Source organism: Mesoplodon bidens (genome assembly GCF_964165515.1).
Source record: "Mesoplodon bidens genome assembly, chromosome: 2".
NCBI lineage: Eukaryota > Metazoa > Chordata > Mammalia > Artiodactyla > Ziphiidae > Mesoplodon > Mesoplodon bidens.
Genome location: NC_138177.1, coordinates 63,735,745 through 63,754,520, shown reverse-complemented (window position 1 = coordinate 63,754,520; position 18,776 = coordinate 63,735,745). Strand labels below are relative to the sequence as shown.

At 37.4% G+C, this 18,776-nt stretch overlaps 2 protein-coding genes across 6 annotated transcripts in view; one reads left to right on the top strand and one right to left on the bottom strand.

Moving 5' to 3' along the window:
• CNST (consortin, connexin sorting protein) overlaps window positions 1-2,047 on the bottom strand; it is a 124,154-nt gene extending 122,107 nt beyond the window's left edge. Inside the window, exon 1 of one of the 3 annotated variants that reach the window (XM_081222026.1) lies at window positions 1,871-2,047. The gene's annotated coding sequence lies outside the window, so the exon portion shown is untranslated. Of the gene's footprint in view, window positions 1-1,820 lie in introns of all 3 variants that reach the window. The other 2 variants (XM_081222024.1, XM_081222023.1) reach the window with 2 other exon arrangements.
• A 191-nt stretch (window positions 2,048-2,238) lies between these two features.
• TFB2M (transcription factor B2, mitochondrial) lies at window positions 2,239-18,405 on the top strand. Of its 3 annotated transcripts, XM_081226194.1 has the most exons (9): window positions 2,239-2,383; window positions 2,587-2,699; window positions 3,393-3,481; window positions 6,725-6,878; window positions 7,211-7,359; window positions 9,692-9,781; window positions 12,731-12,793; window positions 15,945-16,096; window positions 17,779-18,405. In XM_081226194.1, the coding sequence occupies exons 1-9, from the start codon at window positions 2,337-2,339 to the stop codon at window positions 17,954-17,956; spliced, it is 1,035 nt and encodes a 344-aa protein (XP_081082320.1). In that variant the 5' UTR covers window positions 2,239-2,336; the 3' UTR covers window positions 17,957-18,405. The 3 variants fall into 3 exon arrangements, with proteins under 3 accessions (XP_081082320.1, XP_081082318.1, XP_081082319.1); XM_081226192.1 differs by having other exon boundaries at window positions 2,270-2,699; XM_081226193.1 differs by lacking the exon at window positions 9,692-9,781 and having other exon boundaries at window positions 2,270-2,699.
• The last annotated feature ends 371 nt before the right edge of the window (window positions 18,406-18,776 follow it).

Here is an 18,776-nt window from a genome sequence, read left to right as displayed (position 1 = left end):
AATAACCTAAGAATAGTGTAAAAATAGTAGAATCACTTTGCCTGACATCACTAAACAGATATTACATTACTTCAAAAAGGCAAAAATAGCACAGGATGCAAAAACTACACCTCTTAAGAAAATAAGATGGGAAATATACAAACAAGGTTTTTCTAATAAAGTAGGTCTAAATGCTGATTATAAAGTTCATTTTTAAGGGAAATGGATATTTCTGTCATTTCTAGCACCTGGGACCTCAGAAAAATAAAATGTGTAAGATTCTGTCTCTTTTATTATTTAAGCATCGTCAACCACAAACAAACCATTAACACTATAAAAAGGGAAATAATTACCATAACCTAATTCTCTTTTCCAAAATCAAAAGAATATAACACCACTCAAAAGCAAAATTAAAAACGACATTAATTTCTCTAGGGTTGAGTAGGTTATCTTTGGTCCACAGATATAAAATAAGAAAGCATATTTTAAGGTAGGTATTTTTTACCACAATTTTTAAAAGTATATTTTAAACGTGAGAAATTCAGCAACACAGTTCTATGAGTGAACCATTTCTTCCTCTACCGTAATAGATCTTTCTGCTTTGATTTTTAAAATATTTAGGCCTCAAGGGCTCTTGGGGAAAAAAATCCAGTGTATTTCTGAATGTACAGAAATATTTTTATAAGGAGAGATGGGGAGACAGCTCAGTAAAAGGATCGGGGGTGTGGAGCTCTCTCAGGCGTTCAGAGGATGCAAGAATAACTTCTAGAGTTGTCAATGGGGAAACTATTAAAAAAAGAATTTAAAAAAATTAAGACCAAAGGGCTCCCAGGGCTTCCACAACAGTTGAAAAGACACTTTCTACAGTGTCCTAACAAATTTACAACCCGAAAAAGGCCATACTTGGCCATCAATTCTTTATCCATTTGATATTCATCAGCCGAATAAATCTTCAGACTTCTATTTGCTAGGCGATACATTCTTTAGGAACCTTTTCCTTGCGCATTTAAAATGCCAAGCTCAATTACGCTCCCAGTAAGGTACGCTGAAAGGACTGTACATATTTTAAAATAGGAAGTTGAATGGCTGCAGTTTCCTGCCTTGGTGGAAAGGGTGATGGGTAAAGCTCTTTCTGAGTATAATCCTTAAATACTGAAATCGCTCTCAAAGAATTGATTTTTCTGTCACTGTCCAATAGGTAAAAAGACTGCCAAAATTTCCATTAGAGCATCCTATTTTTAGAGTCTTTGGAATCGGTCTTTTAAATTGTATTCCACAGTACAATGTGTTTGACTAAGTTTACAAAGGCAACAAAATAAGCATCCTAAGACCTTAATGTTTTCAAGCTCAGGAAGGAATTTTAAACTTTTTAATCTTATTTTTTAAATCTTAACTTTAAATCTTATAAACGCGCAAATAAAAATAAAAACTAAGATAAATATTGGCCCAGAGGCAGGAACGGAAGGGAGACATTAGGTGCTTCCTGACAACCTAAGTGATGAGGGGAAGAAAACTGGTATGAAGGAAAATAAAACCACCCACAGGGGTGGACAGACACGGCTGTGGGCAATAGGACAAAAAGGATCAGAGGCGCCGTGGAAGCCGCAGGCTCCGCGGGGAGCCGGGCGAGGGACGACTCCTGGCGCGAGTGCCCTAGAGAGGGAGAAATGGGCGCGCTGCGCAGGAAGAGGCCACGGCGGCGACAGAAGAGAGGGAAACAGGAGAGCGCAGAAAGGGAGGAGGTGAGGGAACAGGGCTCCACCGCACCGAGAGGGCAGAGGCGGCGCTGCCAGAGGAAGACAGCGCCGGGGGAGCAGCGAGGGGGTTCCCAAAGGCTTTACCCTAGACGCGAGCCGGCCGGCCAGCTGCGACCCGCTCTTCCTCTCCTCACCTGGGAACCGGAGACGAAAGGAGGGCTACCGCCGGGCGCCGGATCCGCTTCCAGCCCCGCTTGCTGACATGGCGGCCGACCAGCTGTCACAGAGCTTGCTCGGGTCTCCCGCCGCTCGAGTGGAGGAGACTCCTCTCGCCTTCCCGCCCCGCCTCCCTCTGCGTACCCCTCCCGGCTGGCTGGCTGGCTGGTGGCCGGCGGCCCGCCACCGCGGAGCATAGAGTGCGGATGGCTAGAGAGGACGCGCAGAGGACGGATGACCATAGAGTTCGAGTTCAGACACCGCCTGGATGGTCCGTCTCTCTCCTCGGCCGTCCACTCACAGTGCTCGGGCGTCTGCGCCGGTACGGAAACGGAAGTGACGGCAAAGGCAAGCTGGAGAGGTCGTTTGCACGCAAGGTTTGGAGTGTTTACTTCCGCCGGCCTAGACCCGGGGCAGGGAGTTGTAGCACGTGGGCTTCCCTGTATGGAGTTCGTCGACGATGTGACGACCACTGGGACAAGCCTTAGAGGGTGAGAATGTGGGTCCCAGGGGTGGGACTTCCCTCGCTGCTGACGCTGTCAGCCTTGACCCGCACTGGGCGCTTTTGCATTTTGAAGTCGGGAGCGGTGAGGCTGATGGACGTCCCGGCGGGGAACCGCCGTGGCTTGTCTGACTACTACCCGCACCTGATGCCCAGTGTGGGATTCGGAAAATCGTCCTCGCGTGTTCACAGATGCCGCTCAGAGACCAAGCGGTACATAACCAGCCCGAGAGTGGCTGAGACCTTGGTGCGGATCCTACGGGGAAAACGAAAATCTTGCCAGCTATTCCTGGAGTGCAATCCAGGTGAGACCCTCGTGGACTTCATTTTCTTGAATGTTCACTTCTGCAGACTGTGTAAAACATGGCCTCTTCCTTTAAGCACCTTATATGGCCTGTGTTAATCATCACTCCACAAGGTATTTCTGTAGCAGTTTGCACTTTACAAAATATTTTGATAAAACATGCTCTTAGATTTCACCATCTTCCCAAAAGAACTTTTATCCTAACCTTTCGTGCATCTTCTATAGACAGCAGCAGGATGCCGGGAACACAAGATTTATAGACTTCTTGAAAAATAATTTTTTTAAGCACCATTTCCTGTCATGGGGAGTCAGTTCTGTTTAGGTTTGGCAATATCTTTGATGATAAAGTATCCAGAGAGTCTATGAGTAAGTGGTAAGCTAGAGGCAACTTTTTTGTTTGTTTGTTTGTTTTTTCTTGAGAGGTAGTGAAACATTGTAAAGAGCGCAGGTTTTGCAGTCTTTGACGGAATGGATTCAAAGCCAGGCAGCACCACGTTCCAGTTGTGATGGTGGAGTCAAGACTGTATCTAATCCGCAGTTTCCTTATATGTAAATCAGGAGTGTAATATCCACTTTGGGAATGTTGTGAGAATTAAAATTATATCATACAGGTAAAACATCTAATTTCTTTAATATTGAAAAAGATTATGTTGTTTCTTTTGCAAATAAACTTTTCGTTCTGTTAATACACTAGGTCCTGGAATCCTGACGCGAGCATTGCTTGAAAGTGGTGCCAAAGTGATTGCCCTTGAAAGTGACAAGACTTTTATTCCGCAATTGAAGGTATATTTTTGTTTCTAAAAATAATTTATTTTCAATCAGCTACCTTTGAGTGGTTTAAGGAAGTAAAATTAAGCACACAGTTTATTTTTAAACAATCACTTTTAGGGGCTATCTTGTTAGCCCAGTGACTAGAACACAGTAAGTATCAGTGATTGTTGAATGACTGAAAGATGGATTCAGAGACTTTTTTTCTGGTTCTAGCTCTGCTACAGATGGGTGACTGAACAAAATGTATAACTGGTATCTCTAGGCTTGTTTCCTCATACTAACAGGCTATGCTGTGCCTCTTCTTTCTTAGAAGGGGATAAGTGAGCTTAGAATCTAATAGGAATGCTAAGATTAGGTTAATGGAACTGTGTTAACTCTGGACTTAGAGTTTCAGAGGCAAGAAAAGTTTGGTGTATTCAGAATAAATTGCATGGAGTAAAGGCATTATCCAAATGGATTTTTTAGTGAGTTTGGCTTCATGTATAGCTGACAAGTTCACATAACAGTAAAGTGGAAACTCCTTGCATCATTGCCAGCCTCTTTGTTGTTCTCTTTCTCTCCTTCCCTCCTTTATAAATCTTTTGATTCAATTCAGGAAACTTATATTTCTCTGTGCCAACTTCCTGAAACCATGTAAAATAGTGTTATCTGAAAGTGCAAGATGACAACAAAAAATGATGAAAATGTATACAAAATCCTGCTTTTTAAAATATAACTGTCACATTAGATGGTTGTTTTTCTACAACTGAAAAAATTCAAGGTTTTTGAATTCAGATTATTTAATTGATGTTAAATCTGCTGGAATTCCAAAAACATGAAGAGAAAAAGAACCCATAAAATTATTCAAAGATTCAAGATCATGAAATGTGATTTAGTAAACATAGCCATCTGTAATATCGACCCTGAAATTAAAAACAAGATAGCTCTTATCTTGGCCTTTAAAGGGGGGGTACTTTTGAAGATTAATCTACATGTTCACAAAATAATTAAGGTGGTATTAAAATGTCCTTCTGTTTACAGTTTGTTATCCTGTAACACAATGGTTGCTTTTCTATAAGATCAAGATAACAGTAGTCTCAATTTAAAAACAGTTGAATCAGTGAAATAGAGTGACTAGGGACTAGAGAATTCCTCACAGTATTTCTTACAGGAATATCAGTCATAAAATGTTTCTGAAGCTGTTAATGTAAGCACAAAATTTAAGCGTCTAACTCCCTATTCCCCCCTGCCCCCCAACACTAACTTGAGCTCAGCCATTAGTACACGTTCTTTCACTCATTGTAAAGTGAAAAGCCATTCAAAGTTTTGTGTGAATTCATGTATATTTGCAAGAATAAAAGAGAAGTATTCATTTATATAGAATCTTTGCAGCCCAGAATCAGGGCCTTGAAGTGGTGCTCTCAGCAGACAGTGCTTCTAGCCACCCAAAGGCTCACAGTTTTGCTCCTAAGAACTAAAATTATTTTCAAGGATAATGCTTGACTCTGGATTTTTATCTAAATTTAAAATCTCATGGACTTCCTTGGTGGTGCAGTGGATAAGAATCCACCTGCCAGTGCAGGGGACACACATTCAATCCCTAGTCCAGAAAGATCCCTACGCCGTGGAGCAACTAAGCCCATGCACCACAATGGATGAGCCTGCACTCTAGAGCCTGCGAGCCACAGCTACTGAGCCCACGTGCCTAGAGCCCATGCTCTGCAACAAGAGAAGCCACCACAATGAGAAGCCTGCACACCACAACGAAGAGTAGCCCCTGCTCGCTGCAACTAGGGAAAGCCCGCGCGTAGCAATGAAGACCCAACACAGCCAAAAATTAATTAATTAATTAATTAGTTAGTTAATTATTTTAAAAAAATCCCTCTCTCCCCTACTCCATTTCCCTGATAAAATTCCTGGGACTTCACATTAACAGTGTTTCAAGCAGGAACAGTTTGTTTTCCTATCTGGATGTGCTAGAGATACACATGTTGCCAATTGTGTTCTGTAATAATGAATCATCACAATATTGTAATCAACTATACTTCAATTTTTAAAAAAAGATAAAATATCTTTTAAAAAACCAAAATAATAATAAATCGTGATATATCTCATTTGAATTGTGAAGACTGTTGCTGCAGAAATATCTGTATGTGTTCAGATGAAGAGACATCAGCTTTTGTGGTAAACTGTGTCTTATTTCAGCACATTTATGTCTTCACCCTGGACTTCAGTATTCAGGTCTATAACTTCCTACTTGCATCTCCACTTTAATAACCTAATAGGCATCTCAAAATTAGCATAACCAAAAATATATGGTTTCTACCTCCAGTCTGTTCCTTTCACTAGTTTTTTTCAAGGGTCCCCTTGAAAGTAATCATTAAAATTTACTAAATTTAGGAATAGAGCCGTATTTATAGGTTGAATTCAAACGGTTAAGAAAACTTAGGTTTTTTAACTCATAACTTTAAATTGCAAATTCACTGAAACCTTGATAAATACCAGTAGAATTTTCTGTGCATGAAAACCTCAGTGTGCACATCAAAACATTGCTCTCTTCTATTTGATTTTTTGTAACTTCAAATTAAGTTTGTAGGGTCTATAGCTAACACTTCCTCTCACTAGTAAGTTCTCCAGCACTACTGCCAGGTGAGCACATCAGGGCAGTAAAAAGATTGAGGTATATTGGACATCTTCTAGTGTGCAGGGAGCTTTCGTTCTATAGTTGGCTCTGTCTTTAAGAAAAGTAAATGAACAATTAAGAGGAAAATGGACAGTGACCTACACAGTGAGCTACAAGTTCATTTGGTGAAGGACTAACTAAACTAACTACAGAGTGAGCTAAGTTCATTTGGTGAAGGACTAACTAAACTGTTCTGGAAAAAAGGATTGCTCTCTTGAATCTATCTGCCTTTCACTTTAATATTTTTATTGTTATTTTCTGTTAAAACATCTTCCCATGACTAGCAGATGAATCACAGCTCTGAATAACAGAAGCCATTTAGATAAAGTAAAGAAAGTAAAAGAATATGTAATAATTTGTTGAAGGTTTCTATTTTGGGGGCTTTTTCTTGGTAATATTGTATTCACTTTTCAGACATTAATTGATTTCTATTAACTGTTATATTTTAGGGTATGTTAGTAATGTTTTCTTTGCCTCTTTATTGAGATAGCAATATTTTTTATAAGAACTACTTTTTGAAGTAGATCTTGGAATTGTTACAAGGTCTGCCTAACACTGAAATTTCTAAACATGTTCTCTCTGTCTCTCTTTAGTCTTTAGGAAAAAAGGTGAATGGAAGACTAGAAGTGGTCTACTGTGACTTCTTTAAACTGGATCCTAGAAGTCGTGGAATACTAACACCTCCCGTTATGACTTCAGATATGCTTTTTCAGTATTTGGGAATAGAAGCACAGCCTTGGTCAAAAGGTGATTTTTGTCATTCAGTAAAGCAAGTAACTTACAATTTGTCAGCTTTCTCTAGCAGTACACCAGGTTTGTTGAGATTTGTGTAAATGTTTATATTACACAGTTTATGGGTGGTTGCTCTTAAGTTGAATATGGCTTTTCCCTCACCTAGATACAATCAGCAGTTTTGTGGAAGCCAAGTTCCAGATCAAGGAAAGATGCTAAGGCTTAGTTTTGATCGAAATAACCTTAAAGTAATATAGTTTGTTAACCTAATTTGACTCAGTAAAATATGGTCATAGGAAAAAAGTGTTAAGAATTTATTTAAATATTTTTGCTTGTATTCTTAACAGGTACCCCTTTAAAAGCAATTGGGATCTTACCACCTAAAAATGAGAGAAGTGCACTTTGGAAACTTTTACATGACCTATATTCCTGTACTTCTGTATATAAATATGGACGAGTAGAACTAAATTTGTTTATTACTGAAAAGGAATGCCGGGTAGGTTATTAACAAGTACCTAATTTTTTGTTTTAAATGTTCTGCGATTTTTCTCAAAGTAGTCTTAATCTGTGTGATTTTAATTTGGGCTCATGACATTTGAGAGTACTAAGGTTGTTTTTAAATTTCTATAGAGCATTCTTTAGGTATTATTTTTTAAAAGGTTTTTTGTGTGATAAAATATATATAACATAAATTTTATCATTTTAACTATTTTAAGTGTACAGTTCAGTGGCATTAAGTACATTCACATTGTGGTACAACTATTATTACCATCCATCTCTTCTCAGAACTTTTTCATCATTCCATACTGAAACTCTGTACCCATTAAACATTAATTCCCCATCTCCCCCCCTGCCCTGTGCCCCTGGTAACCACTGTTTTATTTTCTGTTTCTATGAATTTGACTATTTTATGTACCTCATGTAAATGGAATCATACAGTATTCCACTTTGTGTCTGGCTTATTTCACTTAGCATACTGTCTTTAGGGTTCATCCAAGTTGTAGCATGTGTCAGAATGTCATTCCTTGTTAAGGCTGAATAATATTGCATTATATAATTAGACACCACCCCACCACCTTTTGTTTATCCGTTTCCGTCAGTGGATATAATTGACATGTTGCACTGTATAAGTTTAAGTTATATAGTACAATGTTTTGACTTACATACATCATGAAATGATTGCCATAATAAGTGTGGTGAACATCCATCATCTCATAGATAAAAAATTAAAAAATATTTCTTCTTGTGATGAGAACTCTTAGGATTTACTCTCTAACGACTTTCATATGTAACATACCACAGTGTTAATTATGTAGTTATACACTACATAACTGGACGTTTGTACCTTTTGACCACATTCATTCTATTCCCTCTCCCCTCCACCCCTGCCTCTGGCAACCACAAATGTGATTTTTTTTCTATGAGTTTGTTTTTTGAAATATAATTGACCTAAACATTGTGTTAGTTCCTGCTATACAACATGGTGATTTGATATGTCTATATATTACAAAATGATGGCAGATGTCTATATATTACCATCTATCATCATACAAAGATATTATATTATTATTGACTATATTTTCCCACACTGTACATTTCATCCCCCTGATTCATTTATTTTGTAACTAGAAGAGTGGGCCTCATAATCTCTGTCATCTGTTTCACTTATTCCCCCACCCCCTCATCTCTAGCAGCCTTCTGTCGTCTCTATCTGTGACTCTGTTTCTGTTTTTATGTTTGTTCATTTGTTTTATTTTTTAGATTCCACATATAGGTGAAATCATATAGTATTTATCTTCCTTTGTCTGACTTATTTTACATAGCATAATACTCTCTAGATCTATCCATGTTGCAAAAATGGCAAGATTTCATTCATTTTTATGGCTGAGTTATATGTGTGTGTATATATGTATATGTAAAACATATACATCTTCTTTATCCATTCATCTACCAGTGGACACTGAGGTTATATACCTTTCTCGGCTGTTGTGAATAATGCTGTAGTGAACATAGGGTTTTAGACTTTTTATTCTTTGAAATCAAAGGGCTTCCTGAAGTCCTTAAGAGTTATGTTTCTTTGCTGCCCAGAATGCTTCATGTTATTAATCTTATAATCCAAGATAACTGGAAATACTTATTTGTATATAAGAGAACTATGGGTTGAGATGGGGGGGCAGTGGGAGATGAAAGCAAGAGATGAAAGGATGATTTGCTTACCTACTAAGATCCAAATAGTAAGTAAATAGTGACTGTCCCTGGAAGAGAGTAGGGGACTCAGAACCTTGAGGCTGTGTGCATACATGAAGGAATGAAAGGAAGAGAAATAGGAAATGCTTCGTCAGGTTTCATCTTGCTACTAGTAGAATCTTCTAATGTTTCTTTTACCATGGACCTTTTCACATTTGGTTTTCTCTCTCTGTAGTGCCCTTTCATTCAGTGAGGTACCTCTGATCCTCAAGTGTCAGCCTAAGTAATTCTTGACTCAAAATTTAATAGCCCAGCTAATGCACGTTTCTATCACACTTACCCTTCACCACAGTAATGATAGACTTCAGTGTCATTTTTTGTTTAATGAGAATTTGCCCTGATAGGTGATATGGTTAAAGGAAATCAGTCTCAAATACATTATATTTGAAGTATACATGATGATATATTTCAATATGAAAGTTTAAGAAGACTTTCTCTTCTTTGAAATGGTTAAGATTCTGCATTTAATTCTAATTTTCTTTCATTTCTAGATATCATTAAGGTATTAAGATCTGACATATGATTTTGACTGATTAGCTATAGCTATGTATAACATGTAACTTCTGTTTTCCTTTTACTAGAAAATAATGGCAAATCCCCAAAATCCAGGCTTGTATCAAGCATTAAGTGTGCTCTGTCAAATAGCTTGTGGGATTAAGCTCCTGCATACAGTGAGTAAAATCCTTCTAAATTTCAACAAAGAACTTCATGGTTTTTCAAAGAGGCTGTATTTCTGTGACCAGATTAATTTTATTATTTTTCCCAAGTGTTTAAGATAATAGAGCACTGTACTGATGTTTTTCTGTCACAAATATTTATATATTTCTCTCATTATAAAACTAATATATTCTCATTATAAAAATGTGAGACATGTTAAAGAAAGAAAAGAATTTAAAAAATCATCACTACAGTTCTACCACCCAGAGGTCACTATTGATATTTGTGGCATAATTTTAGTCTTATTTTTCCTGTTTTATTTTTCTTTTTTGTGTAGAGGAGATTATATTATTTTTTCATTTAATAGCTAGTAGTTAATTATAAGATTTTTTTCCCTTCTATCTAAACATTTTTCTTAAATTTTAATGACTATTTAATACCTCATTATAGAGCATTCCCCTTTTTAGTTTATTTCCTTAGGCAAGATCAGAGTTGTCTAATAGGAAGACAATACAAGCCACATATGTAGTTCTACATTTTTTTTAGTAGCCAGGTCATGAAAAGTAAAAAAGAAACAGGTGAAATTAATTTTAATGTTATGTTTTATTGAATCTTCTCAATTCAAAATGTTATTTCAGTGTGTAATATTTTTAAATTAGTTATTACATAATTTACATTCTTTTTTGTGTACTAAAAATCCATTGTATATTTTACACTTAAAACCAATTCAGACTGGACACATTTCACATGTTCAGTAGCCACATGTGACTGGTGTCTACCATTTTGTGTGTGTGTGTGTGGCTGCCATTTTTAATAGAGGCCTAAAAGCATAAGAAAAAAATAATAAATACCATTTCTTTCATACCATAATTTACCCATTCTCTTTTTTTTATTTTAGTAGAGTATATATATAATTGTTTTTATAAGGAATATGTTTGTTTGTTTGTTTTTGCTGTACGCGGGCCTCTCACTGTTGTGGCCTCTCCCGCTGTGGAGCACAGGCTCCGGATGCGCAGGCCCAGCGGCCATGGCTTACGGGCCCAGCCGCTCCGCGGCATGTGGGATCTTCTCAGACTGGGGCACGAACCCGTGTCCCCTGCATCGGCAGGCGGACTCTCAACCACTGCGCCACCAGGGAAGCCCTATGTTGGTATATTTTATGAGCCCTTGTTCTTCCAAGGATGTATTGGTTTAATTTTAAAAGAGTGTTTCTCTATGTAGTCTCTTTATTGCTTTTGTCCAGGAACACATTAAGACCTTCAGTGTATACTTAGTTGTTAGAACGTTATCTCATTTGATTTTAGCTTTTGTTCCGATTCTGGTTTTTTTCCTCCAGAACGTATCAGGTTCTTAGGTTGGCTCTCTCTGTTCCTTGTCTTTCGTATCTGTCATACTCTCATCCTTTTTCTGTATTCCCAGAAGTCTTTTTCACATTTAGCCTTCATGGCACTGACCCTGCTTTCTGCCTATACTACATATTGTAATCTTGGTACTGTAGTTCTTGGTTTCCCTAAAATCCTTTCTTTTTTTTTGCGGTACGCGGGCCTCTCACTGTTGTGGCCGCTCCCATTGCGGAGCACAGGCTTCTTTCTTCCTGGCTTTTGGCTAGTTTCTTCATAGAAGGCCCTCTGAGGACTTCAGCTTTCAGGATAGTTTTCTTTTTCTGCAGTATTTGTTTTCAAAAGCCCTGTGTTGAGTTTTGCCATTTATTAACCTCCAGAAAGGAGAGGTCTTTCTGGACCCAGCATTTTTAACATTTGTCCATTACATATCTACTACTGGATGGTCCGTTGTTGAATTCAATTTCCAAGGTCTTACAGGTCTTCCTCTCCTGTGGGTTTGGTAGATGGGAGTGAGGTCTTCTCTGTGCCCACTGCAGTGCCCTAAACTGCTGTGGATAGACCAAGTGTGGGGAGAAGCTGCAGTGCCCGCTGTTGCTGCTGCTTTGCCTTCCTCCACCTAGTGACATTCCTGGAACTGCTGGGAGTTTCACAGATGAGCAACAATTGCATTTTTCACTCTACGTCAGTTGCCACTGCAATTAGTACAAATTATTGTTTCTGACCTTACATCCAATATTATAAGTTTTAGTCTTTTCAGTCTGTGTCAAATGCTGTTATTTTGGAATTTAATGTGTGTATATATATTTATATATATATATATATACACGCACACACACACACACACACACACACACAATAATTTTTCAGTTGGGTCATCTTTTAAAATTGCTTCACGTACAAAATTGTATGTACAAAAGTTAGATACAAGGAAGTAATGATCCTTTTAAAAATTGACACAAGTTTCTTTGTCTGTGTCCCAGTATATTCATATCAGTGGTTTTTCCACTAAGGTAGGGCAAAAACATCCCCATAATTGATCTGATAGCCCCTAAACTGATTGTGACTGTAATATGCTGGCTACTAAAAATAACTTTAGAATGTATCTGCATAATTATATTAAGGGCAACTCTCTTTTATCTAAGCAAGTAATAGAGTTAGCAGTATTTGGCTAGACCTTTGACTCCCCTTTTCTTTAACTAAAAAAAATGAGAGAGAAGAGAAATGTATATGATTTAACTGTCACACGTTGTTTTTGTTACATTCAGTTAGACTGGAGACTTGGCTTTAATTCATTATGTTTAGGAAAGACAATTTTTTTTTTTTTTTTTTTTTTTTGCTGTACGCGGGCCTCTCACTGCTGTGGCCTCTCCCGTTGCGGAGCACAGGCTCCGGACACACAGGCTCCGCGGCCATGGCTCGCGGGCCCAGCCGCTCCGCGGCATGTGGGATCTTCCGGGATCGGGGCACGAACCCGTGTCCCCTGCATCGGCAGGCGGACTCTCAACCACTGCGCCACCAGGGAAGCCCCGGAAAGACAATTTTAAAGGTAGTAATAATGTGGGGCACTTTGCACGAAGAGAACTGAAAGAAATGTTTTCTTTTTGTTTATCTTCACTCAAGGAGTCTTGCTTATCATTTGGCACATATACCGCAAATGGGCAGCTGGCAAAGCAAAAGCATAGGGTAAGAATGAATGAATACTTTTCCCCTTTTTCCTCTAACGTAACAGTCTTTGTTTTCTTTTACATTATCTAGTATGCTGTATTTATTTAAATTTTTAATTTTAGAATATCTAGAAAATTTTTTAAACATACCTTATTGATTTTAATATATTCAAATTATTTTGGAAGGGAGTTAAAATTTTCAGCTGTTTATACAATGAATGCTAGCAGAGTAATAGGCTTAAACACAGATTCTGACTTCTTTTATATATATAAATTTATTTATTTATTTTTGGCTGCGTTGGGTCTTCATTGCTGCATGCGGGCTTTCTCTAGTTGTGGTAAGCGGGGGCTACTCTTTGTTGCTGTGCGCGGGCTTCTCATTGCGGTGGCTTCTCTTGTTGCGGAGCACAGGCTCTAGGCACACAGGCTTCAGCAGTTGTGGTGCACGGGCTTAGTTGCGGCATGTGGGATCTTCCTGGACCAGGGCTCGAACCCATGTCCCCTGTATTGGCAGGTGTATTCTTAACCACTGCACCACCAGGGAAGCCCCTGACTTCTATTTTTAACTTTTGAAATGAAGATACCTCTCAAATTTGGAAAAGACATGAATATTAAAATGATTATTCATCTAATTTGATAAACTGAAAATAAGATTTTATACCTTATTAATAAATCAGATATGTAATATTACTACTTATAATGGTTTATTTCACTAACAGGTACATCTTGTTTCTTACCCTAGGGGTTGGGCTTTAATTTTTGTTTATTTTTTCCCTTCATAAAGAACCAAAGTGATTATGTTATAGAGTGATCCTCCATTTAGATTATATAGGGCTACTTATAGTGAAGTTGTAATAAAGTAGCTGAAGTTTTAAAAACAATTTTCGGACTCAATTCAGAAGTTCCACTTCAGGATTAAATACTGATGATTCCCTAATCTCAGCATATTAGTTCAGTCTGACTTTCCCATTGCTTACTACTTTGGTTTTTTTCTCACTCTTGCCGCTAAAGGAAAAAAGGAAAATTATCAATTTAGAAATATTCTGATTTTAGAATAATCAGTGATCGTTGTGATTTTAGTTGTGTTTCACTATCCATAAACGTAATTTATGTAGCCTCACAAAACAGAATAGGGGTAATACATTTTGGCTTGATACCAGTAGGAATTTATCCAAATGACCCTGAAATTAATAACCCTGCATATAGGACACTTTCCCATTTTCTCAATGACAGTGTCAAAAGGTAAAACATTTTTTTGGCCGACATAAATGCATAAACTTTTAGGGATGAAAATGAAATAACCAAATGTTATGTTTTATGAGAAAATTTTATTCAGATATTTCATGTCTGTTGTCGGTGTGTTCATAATTGTTACAAAAGCGCTTTTAGATATTTAACAGTTTTTTAAAGCACAGGATGTTCATTTCCATCCAAGTGGTTTGAGGCTTATACTTTTTTGAAGCCATGTTTTTGTGCTGTCACTGGAACTTTTTTCCTAAGCTACATATAACCATTTATTGAACATCAGGAAAGTTGTTTTTTCCCTACTTATCAAGTAAACCTATATCTGTAACTCCAAATCTATTTACAAGATGCTGTTTGAAGTCACCTTCAAGGGACTTCCCTGGTGGCACAGTGGATAAGAATCTGCCTGCCAGTTCAGGGGACAGGGGTTCGAGCCCTGGTTCAGGAAGATCCCACATGCTACAGAGCAACTAAGCCTGTGTGCCACAACTACTGAGCCTGCGCTCTAGAGCCCGTGAGCCACAACTACTGTAAATAAATATATTTTAAAAAATAAATAAAAAATAAAATCACCTTCAAAAGACTTGTTAACAACAACATATAATGCTATCAATTGTGAGGTTATTCCCCTCCCTAATTGATAATTGCTAAATATGTTAAAATTTTATTGCCTTCCTTTTTTACTAATTTCTTCAGCTACAGGAATTCAAAACTAGAAACCAGAATTGATTGAAATTTTTTTTGGCCAACATGTCTTCCACAAACAGTATTTATGTTTAAATATGTATATACATAGGTATTTATTATAAAGTAAATAAGGGGTTACTAGCTAATATGTGAGATTTCCTAAGAACTCAAACATAAGGCTCCCTCTGTTCTGAGGAATAATTTTAGAGGAAAAAACATCTTAATGTTACATCAAGTCACATACAATTTTTATTTTAATCTGTATAATGCTATATACTAAAGCAGGTTGGCAAACTTTTTGTGTAAAGGGCCAGAGTAAATATTTTATGCTTTGCAGGTCCCATGTTCTTTGTGGGTTTGTTGTTGTTTGTTTTTTTAAGAATCCTTTATAAATGTAAAAACTCTTCTGAGCTCCATATTATACAGAAACAGGCAGGCCATGTATCATAGTTTGCTAACCCTATATTTTTTAAAATCCAATTAAAAATTATAAGGCAGTAATTTTTTTTTTTTTTTTTTTTTTTTTTGCTGTATGCGGGCCTCTCACTGCTGTGTGGCCTCTCCCGTTGCGGAGCACAGGCTCCGGACGTGCAGGCTCAGCAGCCATGGCTCACGGGCCTAGCCACTCCGCGGCATGTGGGATCTTCCCGGACCGGGGCTTAAACCCATGTCCTCTGCATCGGCAGGCGGACTCTCAACCACTGCGCCACCAGGGAAGCCCGGCAATAATTTTTGTTATGCTTAGGATTTGGTGTTATGCCTCAAATACAGAAGAGACTCAGCATATGCTAGTGTCATGTTTAGGATTTCATTTTTCCCTGCTACAGGTTAATAAGCTGTTACTGTTTCATGGGTGCTGGGCAAAGACACAGACTCCTGTGTCCTGTGGAATAATGTGATATTGCCCAGTTGGGTGGTGTGCATGCAGTGGGTTTGCACTGCAGCTGAGGAGCATAGAGCTGGAGGAATCCACCTCTCTTTAGCAAACATTAATGTCAGTCTATAGAGAGACATTATCTCATCCCCCAAGGTGACTCACTGCAAACAACCCTGTGGAATGGCCCAGGTTAAGAGCAGTTGGGGCCTTGCATTCTTGTCACATCCAAAAAGAACCTATAGGGACACGCAGGGTGTATTGTGATTGCCTCTTCCAAAAGGTAGCTTGAATGCATAAGTGAACAGTGTCTTGCACTGGCAATATTTTATGACTAACACATTTTATTTTCCTTTCTCTGCAGGAATCATTAGAACAAAACCTGTGTTTTATTCAACTGACTCCTCATAGAAATTTATTTACAGGAACCTTAACACCTTTTAACTATGATGTGTTTTTTCACATGTTAAGGCAGTGTTTTATGAAACGCAGTGCCAAGCTAATAGACCATTTACAGTAAGTAAGAAAAATAAAAGCAAATATAAAAGTAGCAACTTAATGTGCAAATTGTACTTTCGTGTTAGAGCTTTTTTTAAAATATTTTTTATATCTTCATTAACAGTGAGGTACCATGTTTTCACTCATCTATTTGTCTCTACAAAATACTTCATTCTCGCCAGTACACACTTTGAGGAAAATATATTTTCCACATAATCTCCTGAGCTTAATTTTTTTTTTCCTTCTTTGAGAAAACAACGAGGGATGCCTACAATTTGTTTTATCTTTGTCAGGATTAATTTAACTACATGAAGAACTGGCTGCTTGCCCCGGCATTAGTGGAAGCATACCCACCATCCACCTCTTATCATTGCCTGTAGTTAGTGGTTCTGTTGCCTAGCCACAGTAGGCACAGATCATTATACCACCCTAGTCCTCCTGCTCTGAATCAAATTCTATGTTTCTACCTAAAGCCTTATAAAAATTATACTGTTACTGCCTGCTTTGTATCTATATAATTTTTACATAGGGCTGAGGTGTACAGTTCTGGAAGTTACGCATTTTACCATGTACTCATCAGCCCATAGTCATTCAAAGTACTATCAGAGGATGGGCAAAATAAATAATCATTTTAATTAATTTGATCATCATTTAATGTATAACTTTGAATGAGCTGATGATTAAAGAGTATTTATGTAAAAATAAATGTTAAAAGTGGCAGTAGACCAGTAAAAATCATCTGTTTTTCCTCTTGTCACCTTGTGATAGTGGCTATTTTGGATGAAAATATCAAGAGTGTAGGAAATTAAGGAATACATATGATAAACTGTGGTTTAAAGTGTTAAGAATTGCCTTGGAGAGCCTGTGGTTTGAAAGGATGTTTACAGCTGTGCCCAAGATTCCATTCACAGTCAAAAAGTATTGGAAATATTTTCCACCAAAATATTTTAGTACAGTTGTTTACTTGTTATTGTCAGAGGCTCACTGGTGGTTTCTTGCTAGGCTAATAGAATAAGGCAGTTTTCTGCTTTATAATTTATTCACAGTAATTGTTACATAAAAATGTGAAAATTATTTCCTCTTCTGAAAACAAACAGTAGTTCCTGCTGTTTGTACTTATTAAACTTTTACATGTGGCTTCCCTGGTGGCGCAGTGGTTGAGAGTCCGCCTGCCAATGCAGGGAACACGGGTTCGTGCCCCGGTCCGGGAGGATCCCACATGCCGCGGAGCGGCTGGGCCCGTGAGCCATGGCTGCTGGGCCTGCGCGACAGGAGCCTGTGCTCTGCAACGGGAGGGTCTACAACAGTGAGAGGCCCGCGTATCGCAAAAAAAAAAAAAAAAAAAAAAACCTTTTACATGAACCTAAATGGAGTTAAGAATATTTTTGCGAAGAGAATTAAAAGATGAAAGGTAGGCAGAAGAATTTTTAAGGGCAATGTTAAACTAGAATTTTGCCTAAGAATTGATTAGAACACGTTAAAGCCTAAATCAGCTCTTTTCATTACAGGCAAGCCATGAAACTTTAGGAAAAGACGTAGTTAAAGCTATATATAATAGGCAGGCTATTAAACGGAATAAGATTAATTATATATAACAAGTTAGGCATTTTAAATTGGGCTTAGAAGCCGCCTCTATCAATATTAACTGACAGTTGTTATGATAAAGAATTAAGCACATTTACTTTGTATTTATTTTGCAGTTCATTGAGTCCAATTGATGCAATGCATATATTGAAGCAAATTAAAAAAAATAAAGATGTGAGAGTAATAGATATGTACCCTGAAGACTTTCAGCACCTTTTTGAAACCATAGAGTGTTCCAAAGATGATAACTATAAGTGGCTATATGATGACTTCATGGAAGATGTAATCATATAGAGAAGTGGACTGATAAGACATTAACTGGAGCCGTTTATTTATTTGGAAATTATGGCACAAATGAAAAAGAACTGAGTTTGAAAAGCTCACATCCTTTCAACAGAAGATAACTGTTCTTGTTTTGCACAGCTAGGCAGATCATTTCTTGTGCCGTTGATACCATTACTGTATTGGATAAAATAATGGCTGCTATTCTATTCAAACTGAATAAAAGGAAAACTTCAGTTAATTGTGGATTTGATCAAATTGGATTTGTTTTGTTTTAAATTCCTATCTACTATAAGCATACTGGTAGCTATAGGGTATTAGCAGGTGAAATTTAGTTTTAGAAATTCTTTTGGCCAAATATCTTACGCTATACTTAAATATTCCATTTTCACTGTCGATTTTTATATCCTCCTGGGGGAGCAGAAGAGTTTGTATGTAATTAAACTCGGAAAGTAAACTGATTTAGTGGGTTTTTTTACTTTTCAGTTTGTTGAAATGTATTATCAAGTACTGTACAATGAAATTATTTAACTTTTAATATGGTTTAAATTTTTTTAGAAATTAAAATATTTTAAGTAATAAGATTTTGTGCCTATCTGTTCAAACATAAAATTGACCCTAACTTATTCACTTTAAATTCCATCACTTATAGTCAATGTACTTTCAGTGAGTAATTCAGTCTGTGTTATTCAAAACTCTCATGCATTTTCGTTCCATCAAGAAAGTTCATCTGAAGTTAGACCTTTACATGAACCTAAATGGAATTAAGAATATTTATTTTCTTAGCTCTTTGGAGGAGCTACTAGATTTTACCTGAGACATCTAATCTCCT

What these genes read in the sequence shown, in the direction of transcription:
- TFB2M (XM_081226192.1), top strand. Translation starts at nt 2,390, where the DNA reads ATGTGGGTCCCAGGGGTGGGACTTCCCTCGCTGCTGACGCTGTCAGCC. An exon ending in AGCACAGCCTTGGTCAAAAG is followed by an intron (nt 6,879 to 7,210) that starts GTGATTTTTGTC and finishes TATTCTTAACAG; the next exon opens with GTACCCCTTTAAAAGCAATT. An exon ending in TGGCAAAGCAAAAGCATAGG is followed by an intron (nt 12,794 to 15,944) that starts GTAAGAATGAAT and finishes CTTTCTCTGCAG; the next exon opens with GAATCATTAGAACAAAACCT.